The sequence below is a fragment of the Lycium barbarum genome, chromosome 12 (assembly GCF_019175385.1).
Source record: "Lycium barbarum isolate Lr01 chromosome 12, ASM1917538v2, whole genome shotgun sequence".
Lineage (NCBI taxonomy): Eukaryota > Viridiplantae > Streptophyta > Magnoliopsida > Solanales > Solanaceae > Lycium > Lycium barbarum.
Window position 1 is genome coordinate 105,382,811 of NC_083348.1, and position 20,977 is coordinate 105,403,787.

Sequence of the window (20,977 nt, forward strand, 5' to 3'; positions counted from 1 at the left end):
CTAATTATAGGCATAGCTAGAATTTGAGGTTTGTGAATTCCGAATTCAAATCTTTAAGTTACTGAATTCTAAATTACTTATTTATACATATTACTCAAATTTCTTAAAGCAAATATAAGGTTTGAACAAAAACTTATGGGTTCGGCCAAACCCGTCTTCATCACCGTGGCTCCGCCACTGCCTCTAATTGGAGGCCACTTTTCATAACTGGTATTATAAAACCGGCATCAATGAAAAATAACATGGATGAGTCATTTTGATAACGGGCAAGAGCATAAACAAGTCAAACTATTAATGAGTAGCAGAAATGAGCCATTTCCGATAGTTCGATGACATAAATGAGCCATACTATTGACGAGTGACATAAATGAGTCATTTCTGATAGTTCGATGACATAAATGAGCCATACTATTGACGAGTGACATAAATGAGTCATTTCTGATAGTTCGATGACATATTTGAGCCTTTAAGCATGCAAAGCTGAACAATCAGAAAAGGCGAACAAGAAGAGGACTTCCACACAGTTCCTTCTTTTTTTACCTTACTAACATCCAATTACAAACTGAATGCCAAATCAACACTACCCATATTTCTCTCTGTTCTTTTTTGTTTTTCTATATTTTTTTTTTTTGGCTTTCAATAGGGAAGAGGATTCATGTTGTTAAACCTATTACAGATTTCTAAAAAAAAATATATATATAATACAGCAAACGTGGAAGAGGGTAGTAGCTTAATCAATTTCACCTTCCTCAACATCAATAGGATCACTTGGGACAGTAGCCGGTTCACATTCTTCCTCATCATCATCCACCTTCATGTACAAACCAAGTTGCTCCAAAGGATTACTGCCTCCGAATTTGAAGCTACTTAACCCATCCTGGGAATGATCTGGACTGGTCTCGTCTACCGAGCTATGTAATTGCTCCGTAGGGACAGTAGTCAGCATCTCCAAATCCTCAAGGAACTTTGAATTCTCATTAATCTCTACAGTCTTTTCCATCTGCACAACCAATGGAAGTTCAGTTTGATATATTAGCTTAAGTACATGCAGCTCTAAGCACATGACCTTCTACGACATGATATATTTTCTACTCACCTGGAGTAAGGCCTGTCTTGCTGCTTCTCTATCGAGCTCTCTCCTCCTCTTAGCCTCAGCTGCAGCTTCCACTTCTGCACGTCTTTGAGCTTCTTCAGCAGCTTTGGCTTCTGCCTGCAGCTTAGCTTTCGCTGATCATGGAAATTAACTTTATCAGGCTTCCAATTCACATGCAAAATAATTATCTTCCATGTTGAACATTGGGAGTTTGGGGGGGGGGGGGGGGGGGGGGGGGGGTTACCTTTCCTCCTCTGCATCTCAAGTTCCTCCCTTTCACGACGAAGTTTCTCCGGATCACCCTTCTCAACCTTTATAGAAAATTTACAGGATGGAATGACACGCTGGTCAAAATAGAATGGAGAAAGCAGTGTCTTCTTTCGAGCTGGTTAATAGGCAGCAGCGTTGCCTATTAACAAGCAAAGCGTACTCACCTCAACAAGTGTCTTCTCTCGAGCTTTTAAAATTGTATCCGCAAATCTGTTCTTCAGGAGAGCAGCCCTATAGAGCTTTCCAGGGGAGACCGTCCTGTCACACGGCGCACTCTCCCCTAAAGTGTTCAAAATACAACAGACGAACCCACAAGTTAATAGAGGCAAAAAGAAACAAACCAACTTTTCTTATGTTACCTTTTATCTTTAACAATAAAAAAGAAACCAACATTCACTTCTCAACTCACCATCTTGACATGCTTCTGACTCAACAGAGAATGGCATTTGCTGAGAACTTTGTTCCAGCTGGTCCACGCCATTGATAGACTCTGGAGATTAAACAAGGAGTGAGATAGCAACATCTATCAAGTCGAGGGATAGACATAGAAAATAACCACTGACTACAGGATCTCTGAACACCTGAGAGAGCTAAGAAATTTAATAACCTAACGCTTGATAAGCCCTGTGCAACAGTCACCCCCACCCCCCCCCCCCCCCCCCCCCCCCCCCCCCCCCCCCCCCCCCCCCCCCCCCCCCCCCCCCCCCCGCAAACAACAACACACACACCCCAACCAAAACAAAACCTTCCTCTTCATTCCTGAGGTTATTCTCTTACATGGGTTAGCGCACTCTCTCAGTTCTATAAAAGCTCTATTCAGAAGAAAATAGATCCTCTGAAATTCCACTAACCACTAGTCACCACACTTCCCAAACCTTGTAAGTATTCTGCAGATGTATGCACTTCCTACATTTCAGATAAGCGCTCAGTTCCTAATACAGGATAACCATCAACAAAATTCACCTCTATAAATCAGAAAAGAAATACGTATCAAGAAATAACAACCAGAAAAGAACTCACGATTTCCATCAGCTAAACTATTGCCAGCTTCCTTTCCATCTGCCTTTGCTTGCGAACTGTGATCCTGTGGTCAAACACCAGCACGAAAACACGTATTAGGTTTCCAATTACTCTAAAGCAGGTCCGATGACAATAAACACCGTGAGCTTCATTTGGAAACTACTATGATCTCTCTTCACCTGCTCAGCATGATCAGATGTTCTTTGAGCTTCAGATTCGTCATCAGAAGAGCTACTAGAATCTGAATCTGGATGGAAGGGAGATGCAGAAACTAGTTAAGAGAGCATTGGCAATTCTAAGTTCTAACAATGAGTAAGCAATCCAAATCAGCAGCGACAAGTTGCTTTTTATTGAGGGATAACACTAAACTCGTATGGATGAGCATGAAATTTGAAACACCAAATAAGTATTTAACTTCCTCTTCAGTTTTTATCAAAAAACAAATTGAATAAAAATAAAATAAAGAATAAATTCAATTCAACAAGCTCAATACAAACGATGATCAAGTTCTAATGGAAACTGAAAAGGAACCTCTGGCCAAGAGAAGTACATAAGAATATAGTAGCACCAACATAAACTTCAAAAAAGAAATAGGCTTAGATCCAACACACACAAACATAAAACTAAGATAACTTCAATCTCAATGTAGAGAAAAATCTATGAACTTCTTGAATGCAGTAAATGTGGGGCCACAGCATCATATTTTTTAGCAATCATGCAACATTAGCAGCCAGGGTGGTCAGTTATTTGGCAAACCACTTGACTGGAAATTGACAGGTACTCAAAAAAAAAAAAAGAAGAAGAAGAAGAAAAGAGAGAGCAACTAATCTGATTATAAAAAGCCTGACTTAATAGATTTCTCCAAAAGTATTATTGATGCAACAACCTAATAAGAATCCTCAAGAAATCTCATGTTCAGAAGATGAAAGTGGCGGAAATGAGAATGCTGCGATGGATGTGTGGGCACACTAGGAGCGATAGGATTAGGAATGAAGTCATCCGAGATAAGGTTGGAATAGCCTCAGTGGAAGAGATGCGGGAAGCAAGGCTGAAATGGTTTGGGCATGTGATGCCGAGAGATGCAAATGCCCCAGTGCGGAGGTGCGAGAGGTTGGCCAGCGACGGTTTCAGAAGAGGTAGAGGTAGGCCGAAGAAGTATTGGGGGGAAGTGATTAGACAGGACATGGCGCATTTCCTGCTTACCGAGGACATGACCTTAGATAGGAGGGTATGGAGGACTCATATTAGGGTAGAAGGCTAGTAGGTAGTCGTGTTTATCCTTTCTTACGAGTAGTTATGCTGCTCTATAGTTTCTTGTCTCTTGATTTTTGCGAGTATCTTTTGGTTTATAATGGCTTATTTACTTTCATAGTTTTCATTTTCATAATTGCTTTGATTTGTTTGCCCGTATCTGACCTTTCTTATGTTTTTTCTTGAGCCGAGGGTCTTCCAGAAACAGCCTCCCTACCTAAGGTGGGGGTAAGGTCTGCGTACACTCTACCCTCCCCAGACCCCACGTTGTGAGATTCACTGGGTATGTTGTTATTGTTGTACTGTGTAGTGAAGAACCAAGAAAGGAGATATAAGATCAACAGTATAAAATCTGAAATAAAATATTGCAAGTTATTAAAAAGAACAATTCAGAATGTAAGAAATTCATCAAACTACAACAATTCAGAATGTTAAAGACTTCCGGTTCATAAAAATTTAAAGGAAAAAAAAGCACATCCCGCAAGATGGTAAAAGTTAAACTAGTCAGATGACTTGATGGCTTTAAATTTCATCTTGCCAGCCCTAAAAGATAAGACAAGGAAGATATGCTATGAACAGGACAAGTCACCAGAAAGCAGATCATTAAACAAGTAGAATGCACTACAAGAATGTCCAACAGAAATAAAATGAAGAGTATCAATGAGTCAATGACCAATACCATTGGGACCTCCTGTATTTATACGTTCATCTCTTTTTGGATCTGTATCTTTTTCAATCTCAAGTGAAGGATAACTGGAGACAGGATGCTCATTTCCACCAATATCAACCACCTCATCAACATGGTCATTATCTGTACATTTCCAGTATTTAGAAGGAAAACTGTTGAAGTTCGAAATATAACATCAAACAACATATAGCATGCATGAAATCAAAGAGTGAGTAAGAACCTCCTTCTAGGTGCATGGATGAATTGCTAAGCCCCAATTCATTTGGCAGCTGAAAAAACGAATAACATCAAACACCAGGGGAGAGTCTATTCTACATTGTATCTGAAGATGTATTCTTTGATTTTAAACTACCTCTATCTCACAAGGTTCAACTTTTGCATTGTCTTTTTGTTTCTCTTGCAAAAACTTATCTAGAAGCTCCCGTAACGTGAACAAAGTATCATCGGACAGAACATCAATGTCAATCTCAATTTCATCATCTCCAGCTGCTGTTCCATTTGAACTCTGTTCCTTCAAAAACTCAAGGATGTTGTCGGGTAGATCACCAAGTGAAGCTTCTAGTTCACCACTTAGTTTATGTTTCTCTTCATCAGTCATCTTGCATTTAGGAGGTTCTGGCATAACTACATGCCGTGTTGGAGAAAGTCTCCTCTTCTTTGAAGCAGTTTCGTTTTCTTCATGCAAGCCTGATTTTTCTTCCATTGATTCAGCATGGTTTGCAGGCAGCTTTTTCTCAATAGTTTTCCATCTCAGTTCAAAAAATTTGCTCATTGTATCAGCCATGACATTGACAATATTACCAGGAGGGTTGTAGGTCTTTGCATTAGAGAACGTCAGTCTCACATCAGCAAGAAACTCCAGTGGATTCAAGTAAGCACCTGAAGTTAGCCTCTTCTTTATTGTCCCCAAATCCATTGGGTGTTTAATGACAGTGAAATAGTCTGGAATTTTCAACTTAACTATGTCAACAGGTTCATTAAACACACCAGCATGTTGATGAGACATCAACTTTTTCAACAGGTTCTCACACTGTTTCATCAATGTTGCATTTGAACTGGATGGTACTGAAGCAGCCATAACAGATTTAAACCTGCCTGACACCTCCCTGCTCAGGCCCCGTGTCTTCTGAGCAAGAGGGTTTGACTTTTTTCCAAACCCAGGGTTTCCTGCAGATTTCTTCTTGCTTGCTAAGGGGAGACGTGCATCGCTACAGCTAACAATATCACTAGAAGATGAAACTGCAACTACACTTGTCCTATAAAACTCAACTTTCTTCTGAAGAATTCTAGTTTGTTCAAGATCAGATTTCAACTGCAGAACCATGTTTTTCCTCTCAGATTGCGACAGCTTGGATAACGGTATAACTTGGATGGGCACAGCAAAACTATCATGCGAAGAAGAATTTATATTTATCCATCTCTGCTGAGGACCAATTGAATGTCCTGAAACAGCAATTCTAGGATCGAATCTCCCTGAACTGCCAGAGCCTTCCGATCCATAGTTAGTGGCAAAACCAGCAGAACCACCTCCACGCAACTTATCTTTCCTGGCCATCCAGACTGCAGAATAGGTACTACTTTGCCTCAGCAAAAAAACGGTTTTTCTCCAACCTATCACAGAAGAAGAGGTGTTTTCAGGAAGTCAATCCTGAAACCAGCCATATAAACCAAAAGAGCTACATTGGCAGGAATTCCTAGAATATATACGAAGAGCTCCAAGGGTAGAATGTAGCTGTTACAACATTTCAGGATAAAGTTCAATTCAGAAATTTTCAGTGTTACGGTTTAGTCCTAGTTAATAAAATTTCCTTTTTTATCTTATAACCTCATTGCTAGTTGTCCCATGTGAAGTCAGTGTGCTATGAGGTAGCTACAACCTCCACCACCTTTAAATCCTTATTCCCACAATGTGTTGTGCATGAATGAAATGAATTGAGCACGTTCTCTTATTATTTTTTCTCTCCCTTTACTACTTGGTTTCTTCAATTTTGTTGTCAAATTTCATTTTGCCTTTATGGTACTAATTTATTTGATCTTTGAGCTCTCATGGCAAACTAGCACTGTAGCTTCTAAATATCAACCGGGACGGACAACTCAAAACTGAAACAAATCAACGATGAAAAATCTTGAACCAAAATTTCAAGCTTTTGTGATTGAGGGCAATAAAAGGTTCAAGCTGCTGGAAATTCCTAACTCTTTTTAGTTGCCTGCTTCTCTTTTACTGCTGTGCTGGGGTTCAGGATAACTTTGAAGGTAATCGTAAGAGTGAAGAGAGTTATCGCGGATGGACAGATGGAGACTATGCTTATTAAGATGGAGGCTAATGAGCGTGCTGAAAGCTCTCCTGCTGCTCCGATCATAATTGCTCAAGGAACTATGATGATGAATAAGGCACAATCCTTTGTTTACAGGAATACAAGGCCGACTCTCTCCGACGATCACACCTGGATATAGAGGAATGGTCTTCGCTCAACTGCTTCAAATGTGCAGAAGGGAGAGAGCTGAGAAACACAACCTACCATTTCAGCTTTCTATTCATGAAGGTCACATGGATCATATTTCATGGTTAAGATGTGATTTCCTTTGTGGATATATTATTTTTTAAAGATATTTTAATGATAAATATGATGGTGATCAGTATTATGATATCACTTGCTTCTCAAATGATGATCATTAGGACTAAAAACTAGAAACCTAATAAGCGCAGGTTCGTCACTAAGCCGAATAGAAATTTGCATCTAGTCTTACCCATTTCCTTGCTAAAACTCGTGCTTTAATTGTGCTTAGCACGAAAAGCCCCCACAAGTACTTGTTGCTTTTCTACGTTGTTTCGCTTCTGAGATTTTCATTTATTAGCCCACTATGACTCCACTACATTTTATTTTAATAACAATAACAATAAAGAATACCGTTCGTCATATCACTAGCTATAAAGGGGAAAAAGGTCTGAGGAAGCTGATTAAAGCAAGGGGCTATTTTTTTTTTTTGATGGCATGGGAACACGCAGCCGCTACCCTTCGGGTGCGCACAGGGTAAACCCAACTACTGTGTAATAGCTCACAAACCACACATGAGAGATAACTCGCACTAGGCAAGCCCCGTGCGACGAGCTCGACCCAGAAGGCAAATCCCCTGCTGTCGTAGGCAGGGGGTTTCGAACTTGAGACCTCCATTATGAAAGCCCCATGCTCAACCAACTGAGCCACCCTTGCGGGTCATCATGTGAGGGGCTATTCCTGAGATCTTTTTGCAAAATATTTAGTTAGGTACCACGGACCACGGTAAGTTATTTAATACATGATCCATTAGAAGGGCACTTGTATGTCCTAGCCATTAAGAAGAGATAGAGCAGTATTTCTTGGCCTTCACTAGTCGAGGAAGGCAGAAAATAGGTTCAAGTGTGTGATACTTGTCAAAAGCGCAAATAGAGAATGTGGCACACATTGGTTACTACAAGGGAAAAGGGTCAAAAATACCCCTCTACTTTGGGAAAAGGGCTAAAAATATCATCCGTTACAAATTTGGGTCAAAAATACCCCTCCCGTCATTAAAGTTTTCAAATATACCCCTATCTCAATGGAAATTCCCAAAATAACCCGATTTCATTTTTAAACCTGCTCTATTTAAACTCGCCCCAACTATATAAAAAACCCATATGGGTTACCCGCTCCTGTGCCTAGTAGCTCCAAATGTAGGACTCGGGAACAAGTTGATCGCATATGGATTTTTTATGTAGTTGGGTCGGGTTTAAATGGAGTCGGTTTAAAAATGAAATCAGGCTATTTTAATGAATTTGGGAATTTCCGTTACGATAGGGGTATATTTGAAAACTTTAATGACGGGAGGGGTATTTTTGACCCAAGTTTGTAACGTAGGATATTTTTAGCCCTTTTCCCAAAATAGAGGAGCATTTTTGACCCTTTGCCCTTACTATAACCCTGCCTATTCTAGAGAGAGCAGGGGAGTATGTGGGCATCGATTTAATAAAGAGGCGGCCAACCTCATATTTTCTCAATGACGCACTCTTCACCGTTGTCCAACTTGCTATAATACTCTCAGACAATAAACTGCATGGACTACTCACGAACATAGTCCCTGCAGACAAGATCCTCAAAACTATTTTCAAAAGGAACTTTTTTAACGAATGCAAGACAAACAACAACTGAGCTCATTCTACATTCCACAAATAGATGGATATCCCAAGGACTCAACAGTTGCCTAGAGACCTATATGAGATGCATGAATGTCCAGCTCCGCTCAAAGAAATAATTGGGAGCCTTCCGCTTAGATTACAACCCAATAGACAGACATCAGCGGCTACCATAAGGACCCTTAAGCTACCGAAAGTACTTTGGACCTTATCACAGCTACCACGAGCTCCAAATACTGGCGAAATCCAAAACACATATGGTCTTTCATGCATCACAACTTCAAAAGGATATCGGTGATCGCATTGTTGTTATACTCGAGCTAATAGTCTGCATTTTCTTTTTTCTTATAAGTGAGCTAACAATGAGCACTTCTAATGGACATCCATATGTGAACCCCATAGACATACTCAATCAAGATTAGTCAACAAGGAAAATGCTGCAAGCCTGCAACAATGCAAGTCTACTAGAGAGAGCTACATTGGAGGATTCCAGCTTTTTTTATCCCCCATTTCCGATTTCAAACCTTGATGACAAGGTAGAACTGAAGGAGGATAGAAAGCAATGGAGTTATGAAGTGCTCAAAGAATAGTATTTATTCATTGTGGAAGTTAGAAATGAAGATAAATTTACAAACTTCCAGATTTTGTCATTACCCATTTAAAAAAAGTTCTTTTATGTTATTACCTCGTCGCCAGTTATTCCATGTAAGGTCAATGAGCCCCAAGGGCTTAGGGATTTGGTTTATAAGCACCTAGAAGTTTGGTTCTGCACGAGATGTATTATAGGCACTAGTCACGAGTTCCAATCTAGTTGGTGAACCAAGTCTAGTTTTCAAGTGGAGACGGGTAGAGGGGCAACCCCATTTTTCACCGAGTTGCAACCTAGAAATTCAATTAAAAAAAGGCATTGGTTCTAAGAAGAATAGTGAGACTATTGACCCCTGGTCCGGTAGCTTCATACATTTATCAAAGTGCTACTGAGAATTTAGGGATGACGGCTCATTATCATTGTTTTTGGTCAAGGTCAATATTATCAGGGTTCTGTCTAGTCTTGATTGAGCTCAGGTCCTCGAGAATCCACATACCTCAAGGGAGAGCATTCCTTGGAGAAACTTCGTATCCTTCTTTTGAGATACTATCTATACTGAAATTTTATGCTCTTCCACACATTACTGATGGACGCTGCCACAACCACTATCACTTCGGCTGCTCGGAATTGTGATGCGAGCTAGTTACTTCAGCTATGTTTTCAAATTTCATTTCTCCCTCTTGTAATATGATTGATCTTCCAATTGTAGTTACAAATTTTTCTTCTTCTTCTTCTTCTTTTTTTTTTTGATAAGAGGAAAAAAGAATTTGTAACTACAATTGGAAGATATCATCGGGTATACCTCACAACATAAAACCCAAAGAAGCAAAGCTTTTCCCCACGAATTCGCAAGCTCGTAGTTGGTGGAGAAAACTAGTTATTCCTCACTAGTCAAGAAAATAACTGAATTACAGTATAATATGAATTGCAAGTACATTCAAGACCATTAGCTTTTCTTTCCCTCACTATGTTCACATTAATTCCATGGTAAATTAAAGCTTACAAGTTTATCATGAAAAATAACACATGGATATGGGTATTACAAGAATTGAATACATATACCTAATCAATCTGCATAATTCAATAAAAAAAAAAAAAAAAGCCAATTACAGAGTCCTCACTATTTTCAAAGCTTCAATTTGACAAAACTCGCTATTCCAACGAAAAAGAAAACTAAGAGTAATTAACAAGAGTCCCAATTATACCAATACTTACTGATTCGATGAAATACAAAGCAAAATTCAATAAGAAGAAGCGGGTCAGATCAAACAGGAAACCCTAGAATTGTGAACTTTAAAAAAACCCAATTTTGACCTCCAAATAGCGTCTCTAGCACATGCCAAAAAAAGAAGGAAATTACAATTCTTTCGAACCTTTGAATGAAAGTTGAGCAATTATAGGCAAATCAAGCTCCAACCACCAGCTCTTCTTCAATATTAATATACTAGAAAAAAGCAGATAACTTTTTTTGTTTTTGTTTTTGTGTCGCTAGGAGTATTTTGTTTTTCTGTTAACGTCAGGGAAGTAAAAACATAACGGGTTTCTAGAACCGCTAAGACGAGAATTGTTGGCTTTTTGTAAGGACTTTAGAGAAATCTAAACCGTTCGATGTGGTGGCGGCTAAGCCAAACGGATGATATTATCTTGATCTGACGGATGAGGTGGAAAGGCGCTTATGGAAAATTTTGTTCTGTAAACCACCTGAGCCTAACTTAATGATTAATGAAAATTATGCACTGCTAACGAGTGTCAGTTGTTGAAGTACATGCTAATTACAAGATTCTGAATCCATTATGATCCAATTTGTTGTACATGAGAAATTATATACTCCCTCGTTCTAATTTATGTGATACTTTTTTTTTTTGGTATATCCTAAAAGAATGATAAATTTTTATATTTAAAAATGATTTAACTTAAAATCACTCTTTTATCCTTAATGAAATTAAAGACACACAAATATCTATAATTTATTTTAGACCACATGTTTCAAAAGTTTTTCTTTCTTTCTTAAATTATGTACTTAGTCAAACTATATCATATAAATTGAAACGGGAGGAGTATTTTTTATAATGGTGTTATTTAAATCCGATTATGCATATCTTAATTATTTCTTGATTATTATCACCTCTCAACAATACAAAATACTGTTAATTTCGCCTATAAAAAGGCAGATTAGATGGACACTTAGTGTTATTTGTCTCTGCTCGAATCTGACCCTAAAATCTCATGATTTTCACATTGTTGATTCTTAGGTCACATGTGCCAATGTAATATTTTAATTATGCCTTCCTTTTTATGGTATTTTCTTATTTGAATATATGTTAGTTTAATTGAACCAATTCATAAATTTTTATGGGCTTTATGTCTCACCTATTCCATTGTAAGCGAAGAGAAAGGAAAGTGAATCAACTATATATAGTATATGATGACAAGAAAAGACACCATCATAAGTAGGTGTGGAATTTAGTTGCGGAATCTATCTTCTAGAAGCTGATTAAATTAAGGCAACATGGAACCCCTATTAAAAATATAGTAGTATAAGCATAATTTGCTATCTCAGTACACATGGGCCTAGATTGGGAAAACCCAATAACACATGGGCCAGAGTAGCTCCAAATGGGCAATTTGCAGGATGATCCTCGCTGGGGCTGGTCTTTAATTTTTGGCCCTCAAATTGGTGGTCTTTAACTTTTGGCCTTCAGGTAGAATTTCGCTGCAAATTCTACCATAAGCCTTGCAAAATTCTACCTTGCGAATATTTTTTTTACTGATCTGGGGTTCGAACCCACAACCTCGGGGTATTAGGCAAAGAGAAAAACTTAAAGACCACCAGTTTGAAGAGCAAAATTTAAAGACCACCTCAAATGAAGGTCAATCCACACAAAAAAAAAAAAAAAAGGCACATTGACCCACCCAAGTCCAACTACGGGACTTGAGGGGTCATTTGCACGATTATCCTTCAAAAGCACTGGTCCTTAATTTTTGTCCTTCACTAAAAATTTCTTGGTTTCGGGTTCGAACCCCTGCTCAATAATTTTTTTTTAAAAAAATCGCAAGGTGGAGTTTGGATTCGCAAGACAAAGGGTTTTGCGAATCCAAACCTCTACCTTGCGATTTTTTTTTTATTGAGCTAGGGTTCAAACTCAGAATCTTGGAGTATTAGGCGAAGGGCAAAAATTAAAGACCAGTGTCTTTGAAGGACAATCCGCAAAAAAAAAAAATGAAACTTGAGATGATGATTGGGACCAACGATGACTTCAAGGCCCAATATATTGGTCTTTAGGTTTATTAAAATGAATTTTAGTCACTTCCTAATTGAGTAGCATAATGGTGCTACAGGGCGCCAGTCAAATTAAAAGATAGAAAGAAAAGGGTTGGAGTTGGTACAAGTTACAATAAGATTAAGCAAAATCAACTTCGTTTATATATCAAATATAATCAACATGTAATAAAGTAACAAGTAATAACTTCTCAAGACACTCGTCTGGTATATCAATAATTAAAGATGATGTTTAACTATGCGATTATACATTTGCAATAGAAAAATCCCAATTATTTAGGTGATTAAAACGTATCGCAATCATAGTGTGATGTCTTCACAAATTAGTATCATACAAAATTTACTTTTGAATTCTCAGGATACCTTTTTTTTTTAAAACATAAGTCCACCCATGGAGGATTGTGGGGTTTAGACATGATCGCAATCTATATATTTATTAAAGATGAGCAAAATACGGAGGAGGACACAAATCATAGCCTCCAAACAACATCGAAGAATATAATGGACCATTCTTTGGGGATATTGAAAGAGATTAATTCCGTGATTATTCTCATTGATGGAATTGGTAAATATACCATAGTTACAATGTCCTAATAGGATACAAAATATACTAACCTAAATTAGAAGATTTACAAAATATTCTATGACTACATATTTACATTATTTATCACACCCCCGCAGTCGAAACGGGAGGTTTACGAACGCTGAGACTATCCCGAAAATCCTCAAATAAGACCTGCGGCAGTCCTTTAGTGAAAATATCGGCGAGCTGATAGCGGGACGGAACATGAAGGACACGTACGTGGCCGCGCGCCACCTTCTCACGAACAAAATGGATATCCATCTCAATGTGCTTGGTGCGCTGATGTTGGACTGGATTCCCTGACAAGTAAATGGCACTGACATTATCACAATAAACCAAAGTAGCCTTAGGGACCGGACAATGTAGCTCCAAGAGCAGGTTACGTATCCAGCATGATTCAGAGACAACATTAGCAACCCCCCTCTATTCTGCTTCCGCACTGGAGCGGGAAAGAGTAGGCTGGCGTTTGGATGACCAAGATATCAAATTGTCTCCCAAAAACACGCAATAACCCGACATTGAACGTCGTGTGTCGGGACATCCCCCCCAATCAGCATCAGTATACGAAACCAAATCAGTATCTGAAGATGGATAGAGATGCAAACCATGATCAAGAGTACCCTGAATATACCGAATAATCCGTTTAAGAGCAAGCATATGCGTATCTCGAGGAGCATGCATATGAAGACAAATCTGTTGCATGGCATAAGAAATATCCAGTCTGGTGAAGGTTAGATACTGAAGAGCACCTGCAAGACTCCGGAAATGAGTGGGATCTTCACAAAGATCGCCAGAAGCGGCACTGACCTTCGGCTTAGTGTCAACCGGAGTGGAAGAAGGCTTACACGATGACATTCCTGCACGCTCAATAATCTCTGTAGCATAACTTCTTTGTGAAAGAAACATACCACCCTTGTGACGGGTCACTGCAATGCCAAGAAAATAATTCAAAGGACCTAGGTCCTTCATTGCAAATTCTGAGGCAAGAAGGGCCATAATCAAACAGCGGAGAGTATCTGAAGAAGCAGTAAGAATAATATCATCCACATATAGTAAGATGTAAGCCAAGTCGTGCCCTTTGCTATAGATGAACAATGAGTTGTCGGACCTGCTATTAACAAAACCAATGGAATAAACAAAGTCAGCAAATCTTTTATACCAAGCTCTCGGTGCTTGTTTAAGTCCATATAAGGACTTGCGCAACAAGCACACATAATCGGGATGAGATGGGTCTCGAAAACCCATTGGCAGATGCATATATACTGTCTCCTTGAGCTCGCCATGAAGAAATGCATTTTGGACATCCAACTAATGAATGGGCCAATGCTTAGAGAGAGCTAGACTCAAGACAATGTGAATCGTAGCTGGCTTTACGACCGGACTGAAAGTCTCACCACAATCAATGCCAACCTGCTGTGTTTTGCCATCACCTACAAGACGGACTTTATGCCTCTCAAAAGCACCATTAGACTTTTCTTTATGAGTAAAAATCCACATAGACCGAATAACATTCACATTAGGTGGACGGGGTACCAACTCCCTCGTTTTATTTTTAATAAGAGCATCATATTCATCATTCATGGCCAATTTCCAATTCGGGTCACGTTGCGCATCCAACGGATTACGAGGTATGGGGGACCTGGTAACTGCCGTATGTAGATTAAATGGGTGCTTGGGCTTAAAGATCCCGCGCTGACTACGAGTGACCATGCGCGTTTGGGTAGGGGGCTGCTGGATCGGAGGAGGAGTGGTGGAGTTTTGTCGGCTGTTGGCAAGTTGGCTGGGCGTAGGTGCGGGCTGGTCCAGCGTAGAGGAAGGGAGACGCTGCTGCCCAGCCGAAGGTGGTGTGGGCAGCTGGCCCAGATCAGGCGGAAAACCACTGGGCAGCGGGGGAGGGGGACACGGCTGTGGTGGAGAGTGGCTGGTGGCGAGATGACGGATCACATAAGGGGGAAAACCATCATCAAGGAAGTCATACGTGGTGGGAGTGGAAGTGTGGATTTTAGAAAACGGAAATTGAGTCTCATCAAATAACACCTGACGACAAATAATGATTTTATTTGAGGATAAATCAAAACATTTGTAGCCACGATGGCTTGGTGGATATCCCAAAAAAACACATGGAGTTGACCGAGGTTGCAACTTGTGAATAGTAGGAGACGGAAAAAGGGGATAACATAAACACCCAAAGACCCGGAGATGAGAATAAGATGGTTTCCGTTGATAAAAGACTTCTAAAGGGGATTTGTGACCCAACAACTTGCTTGGTAAAATATTAAAGAGATAAGTCGCCATTTGCAATGCATGATGCCAAAAAAATGGAGGAATAGAGGCATGAGCAAGAAGAGTTCGGATGACATTATTTATTGAACAATTTTTTCTTTAGGCTTTCCCATTTTGAGAGGATGTATGAGGACAGGAAAGACGGAAAGACATCCCATTGGACGCACAAAATTTTCCGAATTGACCATTATCATATTCCTTCCCATTATCGCATTGGACATTTTTGATAGGACGTTCAAATTGAGTAAGGATATGGGACTTAAAATCTATGAATTTTGAGTAAACATCAGATTTTCTAGCCAAAGGGAAAGTCCACAAAAAATTAGTAAAATCATCCAAGAACAAAACATAATAACGATGCCTCATAGAACTCAAAATAGGAGAAGTCCACAAATCACTATGAATAATGTCAAACGGAAATAAAGTCTCGGAAATAGAACTAGAAAAAGGCAACCTAACATGTTTACCAAGAACGCAAGAATGACAAATACTAGATGAACTAGAACTATTACATTCAATGCTTTTATTGTGCCTAAGAAAATCCAAAATAGAAGCTCCCGGGTGGCCCAAACAATCATGCCAACGTGTAGAAGACAAGGCAGCAAAAGTTGATGGTGAATGGATGGGGTGTTTGAAGGTGGACAATGGATAAAGAGCACCCCTACTATTACATCTCATGAGAGCCATCCCCGTCCGGAAATCCTTCACAGAAAACCCATAAGGATCAAATTCAACACTTACACAAAATTATCAGTAGTAAACTTACGAACCGATATTAAATTCTTTATGAGTTTTGGAGCAAGAAGGACATTATTTAATAATAATGGAGGGTTCGGGGGAGGCAATTTAGCACGACCACAACCTTGAATTGGAATTGACTTACCATCACCAACAACAATGCCAGTATTATGATCGCTCAAATTAAAATAAGACGAGAGACTACCTTTTGTGGATGTCATATGGGATGTGGCGCCGGTATCCATATACCAATTTGGATCGGGTTGGCCCAACGTCATCGTGTGCATGGCCGATTCAATATCAGTCGGAGTCCACTGCGTCGTTGGGCCTGCTGCTGCATACGCCTGCTGCTGTGGCCGCGAGCCCAAAATTCCAGGTTGGGCCATCAACCTGCCACCAGAAGAAGGTGGCTGCGGCTGCCACTGTTGCTGTGGCCGAGTCCACTGCTGGGTGGGATACGGGCAAGGGGGAGCCCATTGCGGCATCCACCCCCATAGCCACGGTGAAGAGGACTGCTGCCACTGCCACTGCTGCTGCATGGGGGACTGCTGCCGTTCGCTTGAGGCACGACCACCATGGTGACGGTTGGAACTGCCGCCGCCAGAACCACGGCCACCGCCGTTATTTTTCCCGCCGCTAGAGCCACGATTTTTGTGGTTACTTTTGCCCCGATGATGGTGAGCACGACCTGAATTTTCCATAGTAGTGGAGTCATCAAACTCACGTTGGGAATTAGCCACCATAGTCGTGGGCGAGTCATCATGCATTTCAGCCAACGCCTTTTCCTCAAGGCACAAACTTGACCGAACTTCGGAGAATGATGGAAGAGGCTTACTTTACCGGATGTAGGTGCCCACATTTTTGTACGCCTCGGTGAGGCCAGCCACCATTTGAAGAACGAGGCGGTTGTCGGTCACCGGAGCCCCCACGCTCTTGAGTTGATCGGCCAAGGTCTTGAGTTGTTGACAATACGCCGAAGCGTTCGGAAAATCCGGCAACTTGACATGAGAGAAATCATGTTCCAATGCAACGGCACGAGAGTTTTTGTTGTCTTGAAAAAGATTAAGGAGGCGATCCCAGGCCTCCTTTGCCGATAGATCTTCTTCGATGATCGTATGCAATAAGTCAGTGGAGATGGTTGCATACACCCATTGAAGTACCATGGCATCCAAGGTGGACCACAACTCCTTTTCTTCGTCGGTGGAATGAGCCTTCTCCTTTCCGGTCGGGAGAATGTGGGAAAGGACACAGTGAGACCGGGCATGAAGCTTGAATAATTCGACCCAAGCCGAATAATGATCCGTTTCCATCTCAAGAACGATAGGAATATGATTCTTAATGTTGGAGACAGCCATAGCAGGATGGAACTTGGTGTCTGCCATTGATGGAAAGCAAGAAGGTGGACGGAAAAAAAAGAAGGAAGAGGACGACGGAAAAATTAGGGCAGCGGAAGAGGAGGAAAAGAAACCCTAGTATCTGATACCATGAAAGAGATTAATTCCGTGATTATTCTCATTGATGGAATTGGTAAATATACCATAGTTACAATGTCCTAATAGGATACAAAATATACTAACCTAAATTAGAAGATTTACAAAATATTCTATGACTACATATTTACATTATTTATCAGATATAATGGACGGAAAATTTGACTTATGATAATAACATTCCCATAAACTACAGGGATGAACATCTATACAAAAGGATGCTAAACAAGTAGTGTAAACTACAAAACTCTGGACATGACTATCTAGGGCTAACATCGTTGATAACAATATGGTTCTTCCTTGTCTTGAATCTGTAGTTTGCAATGCCATCTTTGTCCAATCTAATGAGGGATTTCATCTTGTCAGGAAGGGAGTTGGCATTATAAAAAAACAGTGAGCACTTTGTGAAATTCTCGATAGTTGGCAAGATAGTCAACAACTTTATTGGCCTCCTTATAAATATGAGCAAAAGTACAGTAACACTTACGCGAGATGTCTTGGATCCAATCAATGGTCCAGCTAATGAAACTCAATATGATTCTTTATAGTGTAGGTGGCATAGCTGATTAATTTGATTGTGCTAATTGATTTTAGAATAACATCTTTAAGATATGCAAAATAAAACTTGAAAGAGATAGTGATTGCATGTTTATCGACAAGAGGGGTTGTTCATATGGTCAACACCTCACTACAATTTAGGATTATGTGTTCGAGTCACCAAATGAGCTTTAGCTCCAACAAAGGGAATCAAAGGAGAGGGGAAAAAAAGCATGTTTATCTAGAATCTAGTATCTAGGATATGCTAAATCTTCGCTTTTGCACTGTGTTCATATTCTCTGTTTAATAACGGCAATGTGTTTAAACTAATTTGCGTGCATTTCTATTATTTCACAATTATGCTCGTTAAGTTTAGAATAGCATCTTTCTAGGATGCAAATTAAAATGAAATCTGAAAGAGATTGTAATTGCATGTTAATCTGAACTCTAGTATATATTTCTAATTAGATGACTAGATATCCTACACCTGCCTGTGCAAATGTGTGTGACTGTCCAAAAAAAATAAAATAGCAAGTAGTAGTTTTTATTTTCTTAAGAGCCACCAAATAAGGATAACAATTTAATCAAAGACAAGTCAACTCTTAGCTCCCTCTGATGCCTATACCATACACCAATACATAATGTTTTTTTCTTCTTCAGTTGTTGGGATGGACAACAATTACCATTTGCCACTGCTTTTTGTTACCACCGCATACCCGACTGATTCAAACCGTTGACTCCACTACCTCTTCGATATTATCTTGGTATACCAATCTTCAACTGACCCTCAAATTGTAAGCAAGCCATCAAGCTTTCATTACATACTGTATGTAATAATAGAGTAAAAATGAGCTAGAAAATGCGACTCTTGAGAAAAAGATTTTATTAAAAAGATTTTCTATACATATTTTGCTCTTTTTCCCCTCCTTCCTCTTTTTTAAAACTCAACATTTATGAAAGTTTTGCATTTTGTTCGCTCACTCCAGTCACGGTGATTCATTATGGCCAAGGATTTAAACTACTTACACGTTACACCACTTTTGCATTATCAATGTCAGTTATAATTAGTTATAAAAAGTCTATTATCTATTTATTTTTTCTGGTAGGTTACAATTCATACCTTATTATATACTGTATAAAGTTACTTGTAATTAGCTTCTGACAAACTTGATAGTGTAAATTTTTCTATATTGTCAGGGATTGTATACAATTAATCTATAAATAAAATCTTGCCCAAAATTGTACAGTGCTCGGTTAGCTGCATAAGAAAACAAATCGTGGCATAACTAATGCATCATTTGTCTAGCCGCGGAAGAAAAAGATGATCTCCACATAATTAAATGATGCATCATTTGGTTTGCGATGTTAAATAATATTCACATTAAGTTATACAGCCTGCATTAAGTTATATGGAATGTATATATTTATTATTTTATACACAATAAAATGTGAAAAAGAATACATATATTGCGTGGTACGAGGATTTAACAATTCAAAGACAAAAATGAACTTGAAGTAAGTAATAGATCGATCTCCACATAATAATCACTCCATCATTAATTAGCACATAACAATCCCATTCATTAATTACCAAATAACAACGCAAAAACAATCCAATATAGGCATTATAATCTTTATTGCATAATTAATAAGTGAATCAAATGCCCCTCAGTATACAAAAGGTAATGGCCAACCGCATATGCAACATCCTAAACTTGTTTGATATTTTCATTTTGACAACTCAACGGTCCATTTTTCCTATTAAATACTCCAACCGCAACGAATTTGTAACTATTAAATACAAATGATAACCAATCCAAATATAGAGCATGTGTAACTAACACACGAATATTATGACAAAAGAACGGATGAAGAAATGATTTGTGGCTTTTAGGCACAAAATAAATATAAAAAATAAAATTTAAGGAAATAAAACTATTTAGCCAATCCAAAAAAGCATATCTCAATAAAACAAAAACGAGAAAAGGAAAAAACTATTTTTTGCACCCTCCGCTTTTTCTCTTCTTTCTTCCACCGGCATAAATTAATATGGTTTAATGTAATTACATGATGTGAGTAAGTTTTTACCCTCGTATATGTATTAAAATGAAGCAATTTATTATGCACCTTTGTTTCTACATTGGGTAGCCCCATACAATAATTGTTTTAGCTTTATCATATTTTTTGCTTCATTTCTTCTGGAACAATCTCAAATACTTTTTGGGGCTTCCATACTGATTGCCAAGTACTGTAGGGCCACTCCTATAAAACAGCAGTCTACAACTTGGATGAATATCTTGAAAGGGTATAAAACTTTTAGGGAAGCTACTCAATGAGTAGCTACTAAGGGTAACAATATCAATCTTTGGCATGATAATTGGATCCTCAATAGCACTCCCCTTAGACAAACCATCCAAGGCCCTCTCAATAGAGGGGAATAAAATCTTAAGGTGATAGACATTAGAAGAGGGTTAGACATACTTTCCTTTGATCTTCCTCTCCAAACAAGACATCTTATCTCTAACACTTTCATATCTCCTAGTAGTACTGAAGAAGACCATAACTATTGGAAATTGACTAGTAATTGTGAGTTCTCCTCTAAATCTGCTTATAACCTGATAGCTAGCAAGGATCCTGTCACGCCCCGAATCATGGCCTAGGCGTAACACGACACTCGATGCCTAACTACATGTGACCGAGCGAATCCATAGGCTGGCTTAATCAACATGTGATATCAAAACATGCTAAAATAATTTTTAAAAAAATAAGACTAACACATGCTAATCTACTAAAAAGTCTGACCGAAATATATAAAATGCGAAAATAATGTTTAAGCCTAAAATATCTAAAATCAATACCAACAAGGCTAACACATCAAAGTCTGCTAATATATGACTGACTAGACTATGTCTATGAAGCCTCTAAAGAATACTGAAAAGATAACTGTCTAAAAACTAGAAAGACTGAAAGCAAGATAACACCCCAGAGGAACTAGGGCTCACCAA

The 20,977-nt window shown here is 39.0% G+C and overlaps 1 protein-coding gene across 3 annotated transcripts; it reads right to left on the reverse strand.

Annotated features, from left to right (window-relative positions):
• Nucleotides 1-390: 390 nt before the first annotated feature.
• On the reverse strand, nucleotides 391-10,732 carry LOC132623316 (transcription factor GTE8-like). Of its 3 annotated transcripts, none has more exons than XM_060338050.1 (11): nucleotides 10,435-10,732; nucleotides 4,675-5,933; nucleotides 4,543-4,591; nucleotides 4,314-4,445; nucleotides 2,563-2,630; nucleotides 2,369-2,447; nucleotides 1,773-1,853; nucleotides 1,528-1,643; nucleotides 1,338-1,404; nucleotides 1,097-1,227; nucleotides 391-1,000 (listed from the first exon to the last, which is right to left on the reverse strand). In XM_060338050.1, exons 2-11 carry the CDS (start codon nucleotides 5,875-5,877, stop codon nucleotides 731-733), a joined length of 2,196 nt encoding a protein of 731 aa, XP_060194033.1. In that variant the 5' UTR covers nucleotides 5,878-5,933; nucleotides 10,435-10,732; the 3' UTR covers nucleotides 391-730. The 3 variants fall into 3 exon arrangements, with proteins under 3 accessions (XP_060194033.1, XP_060194035.1, XP_060194034.1); XM_060338052.1 differs by having other exon boundaries at nucleotides 2,384-2,447; nucleotides 10,435-10,728; XM_060338051.1 differs by lacking the exon at nucleotides 10,435-10,732 and adding an exon at nucleotides 10,277-10,427.
• Nucleotides 10,733-20,977: the final 10,245 nt, after the last annotated feature.

Excerpts from the sequence above, each read along its gene's own strand:
- LOC132623316 (XM_060338050.1), bottom strand. The coding sequence starts at position 5,877 with ATGGCCAGGAAAGATAAGTTGCGTGGAGGTGGTTCTGCTGGTTTTGCC. Across the intron at positions 2,448-2,562 it reads CATCTGATCATGCTGAGCAG|GATCACAGTTCGCAAGCAAA; the intron begins GTGAAGAGAGAT and ends GTTTGACCACAG. Across the intron at positions 1,405-1,527 it reads GAGAGAAGACACTTGTTGAG|GTTGAGAAGGGTGATCCGGA; the intron begins GTGAGTACGCTT and ends TTTTCTATAAAG.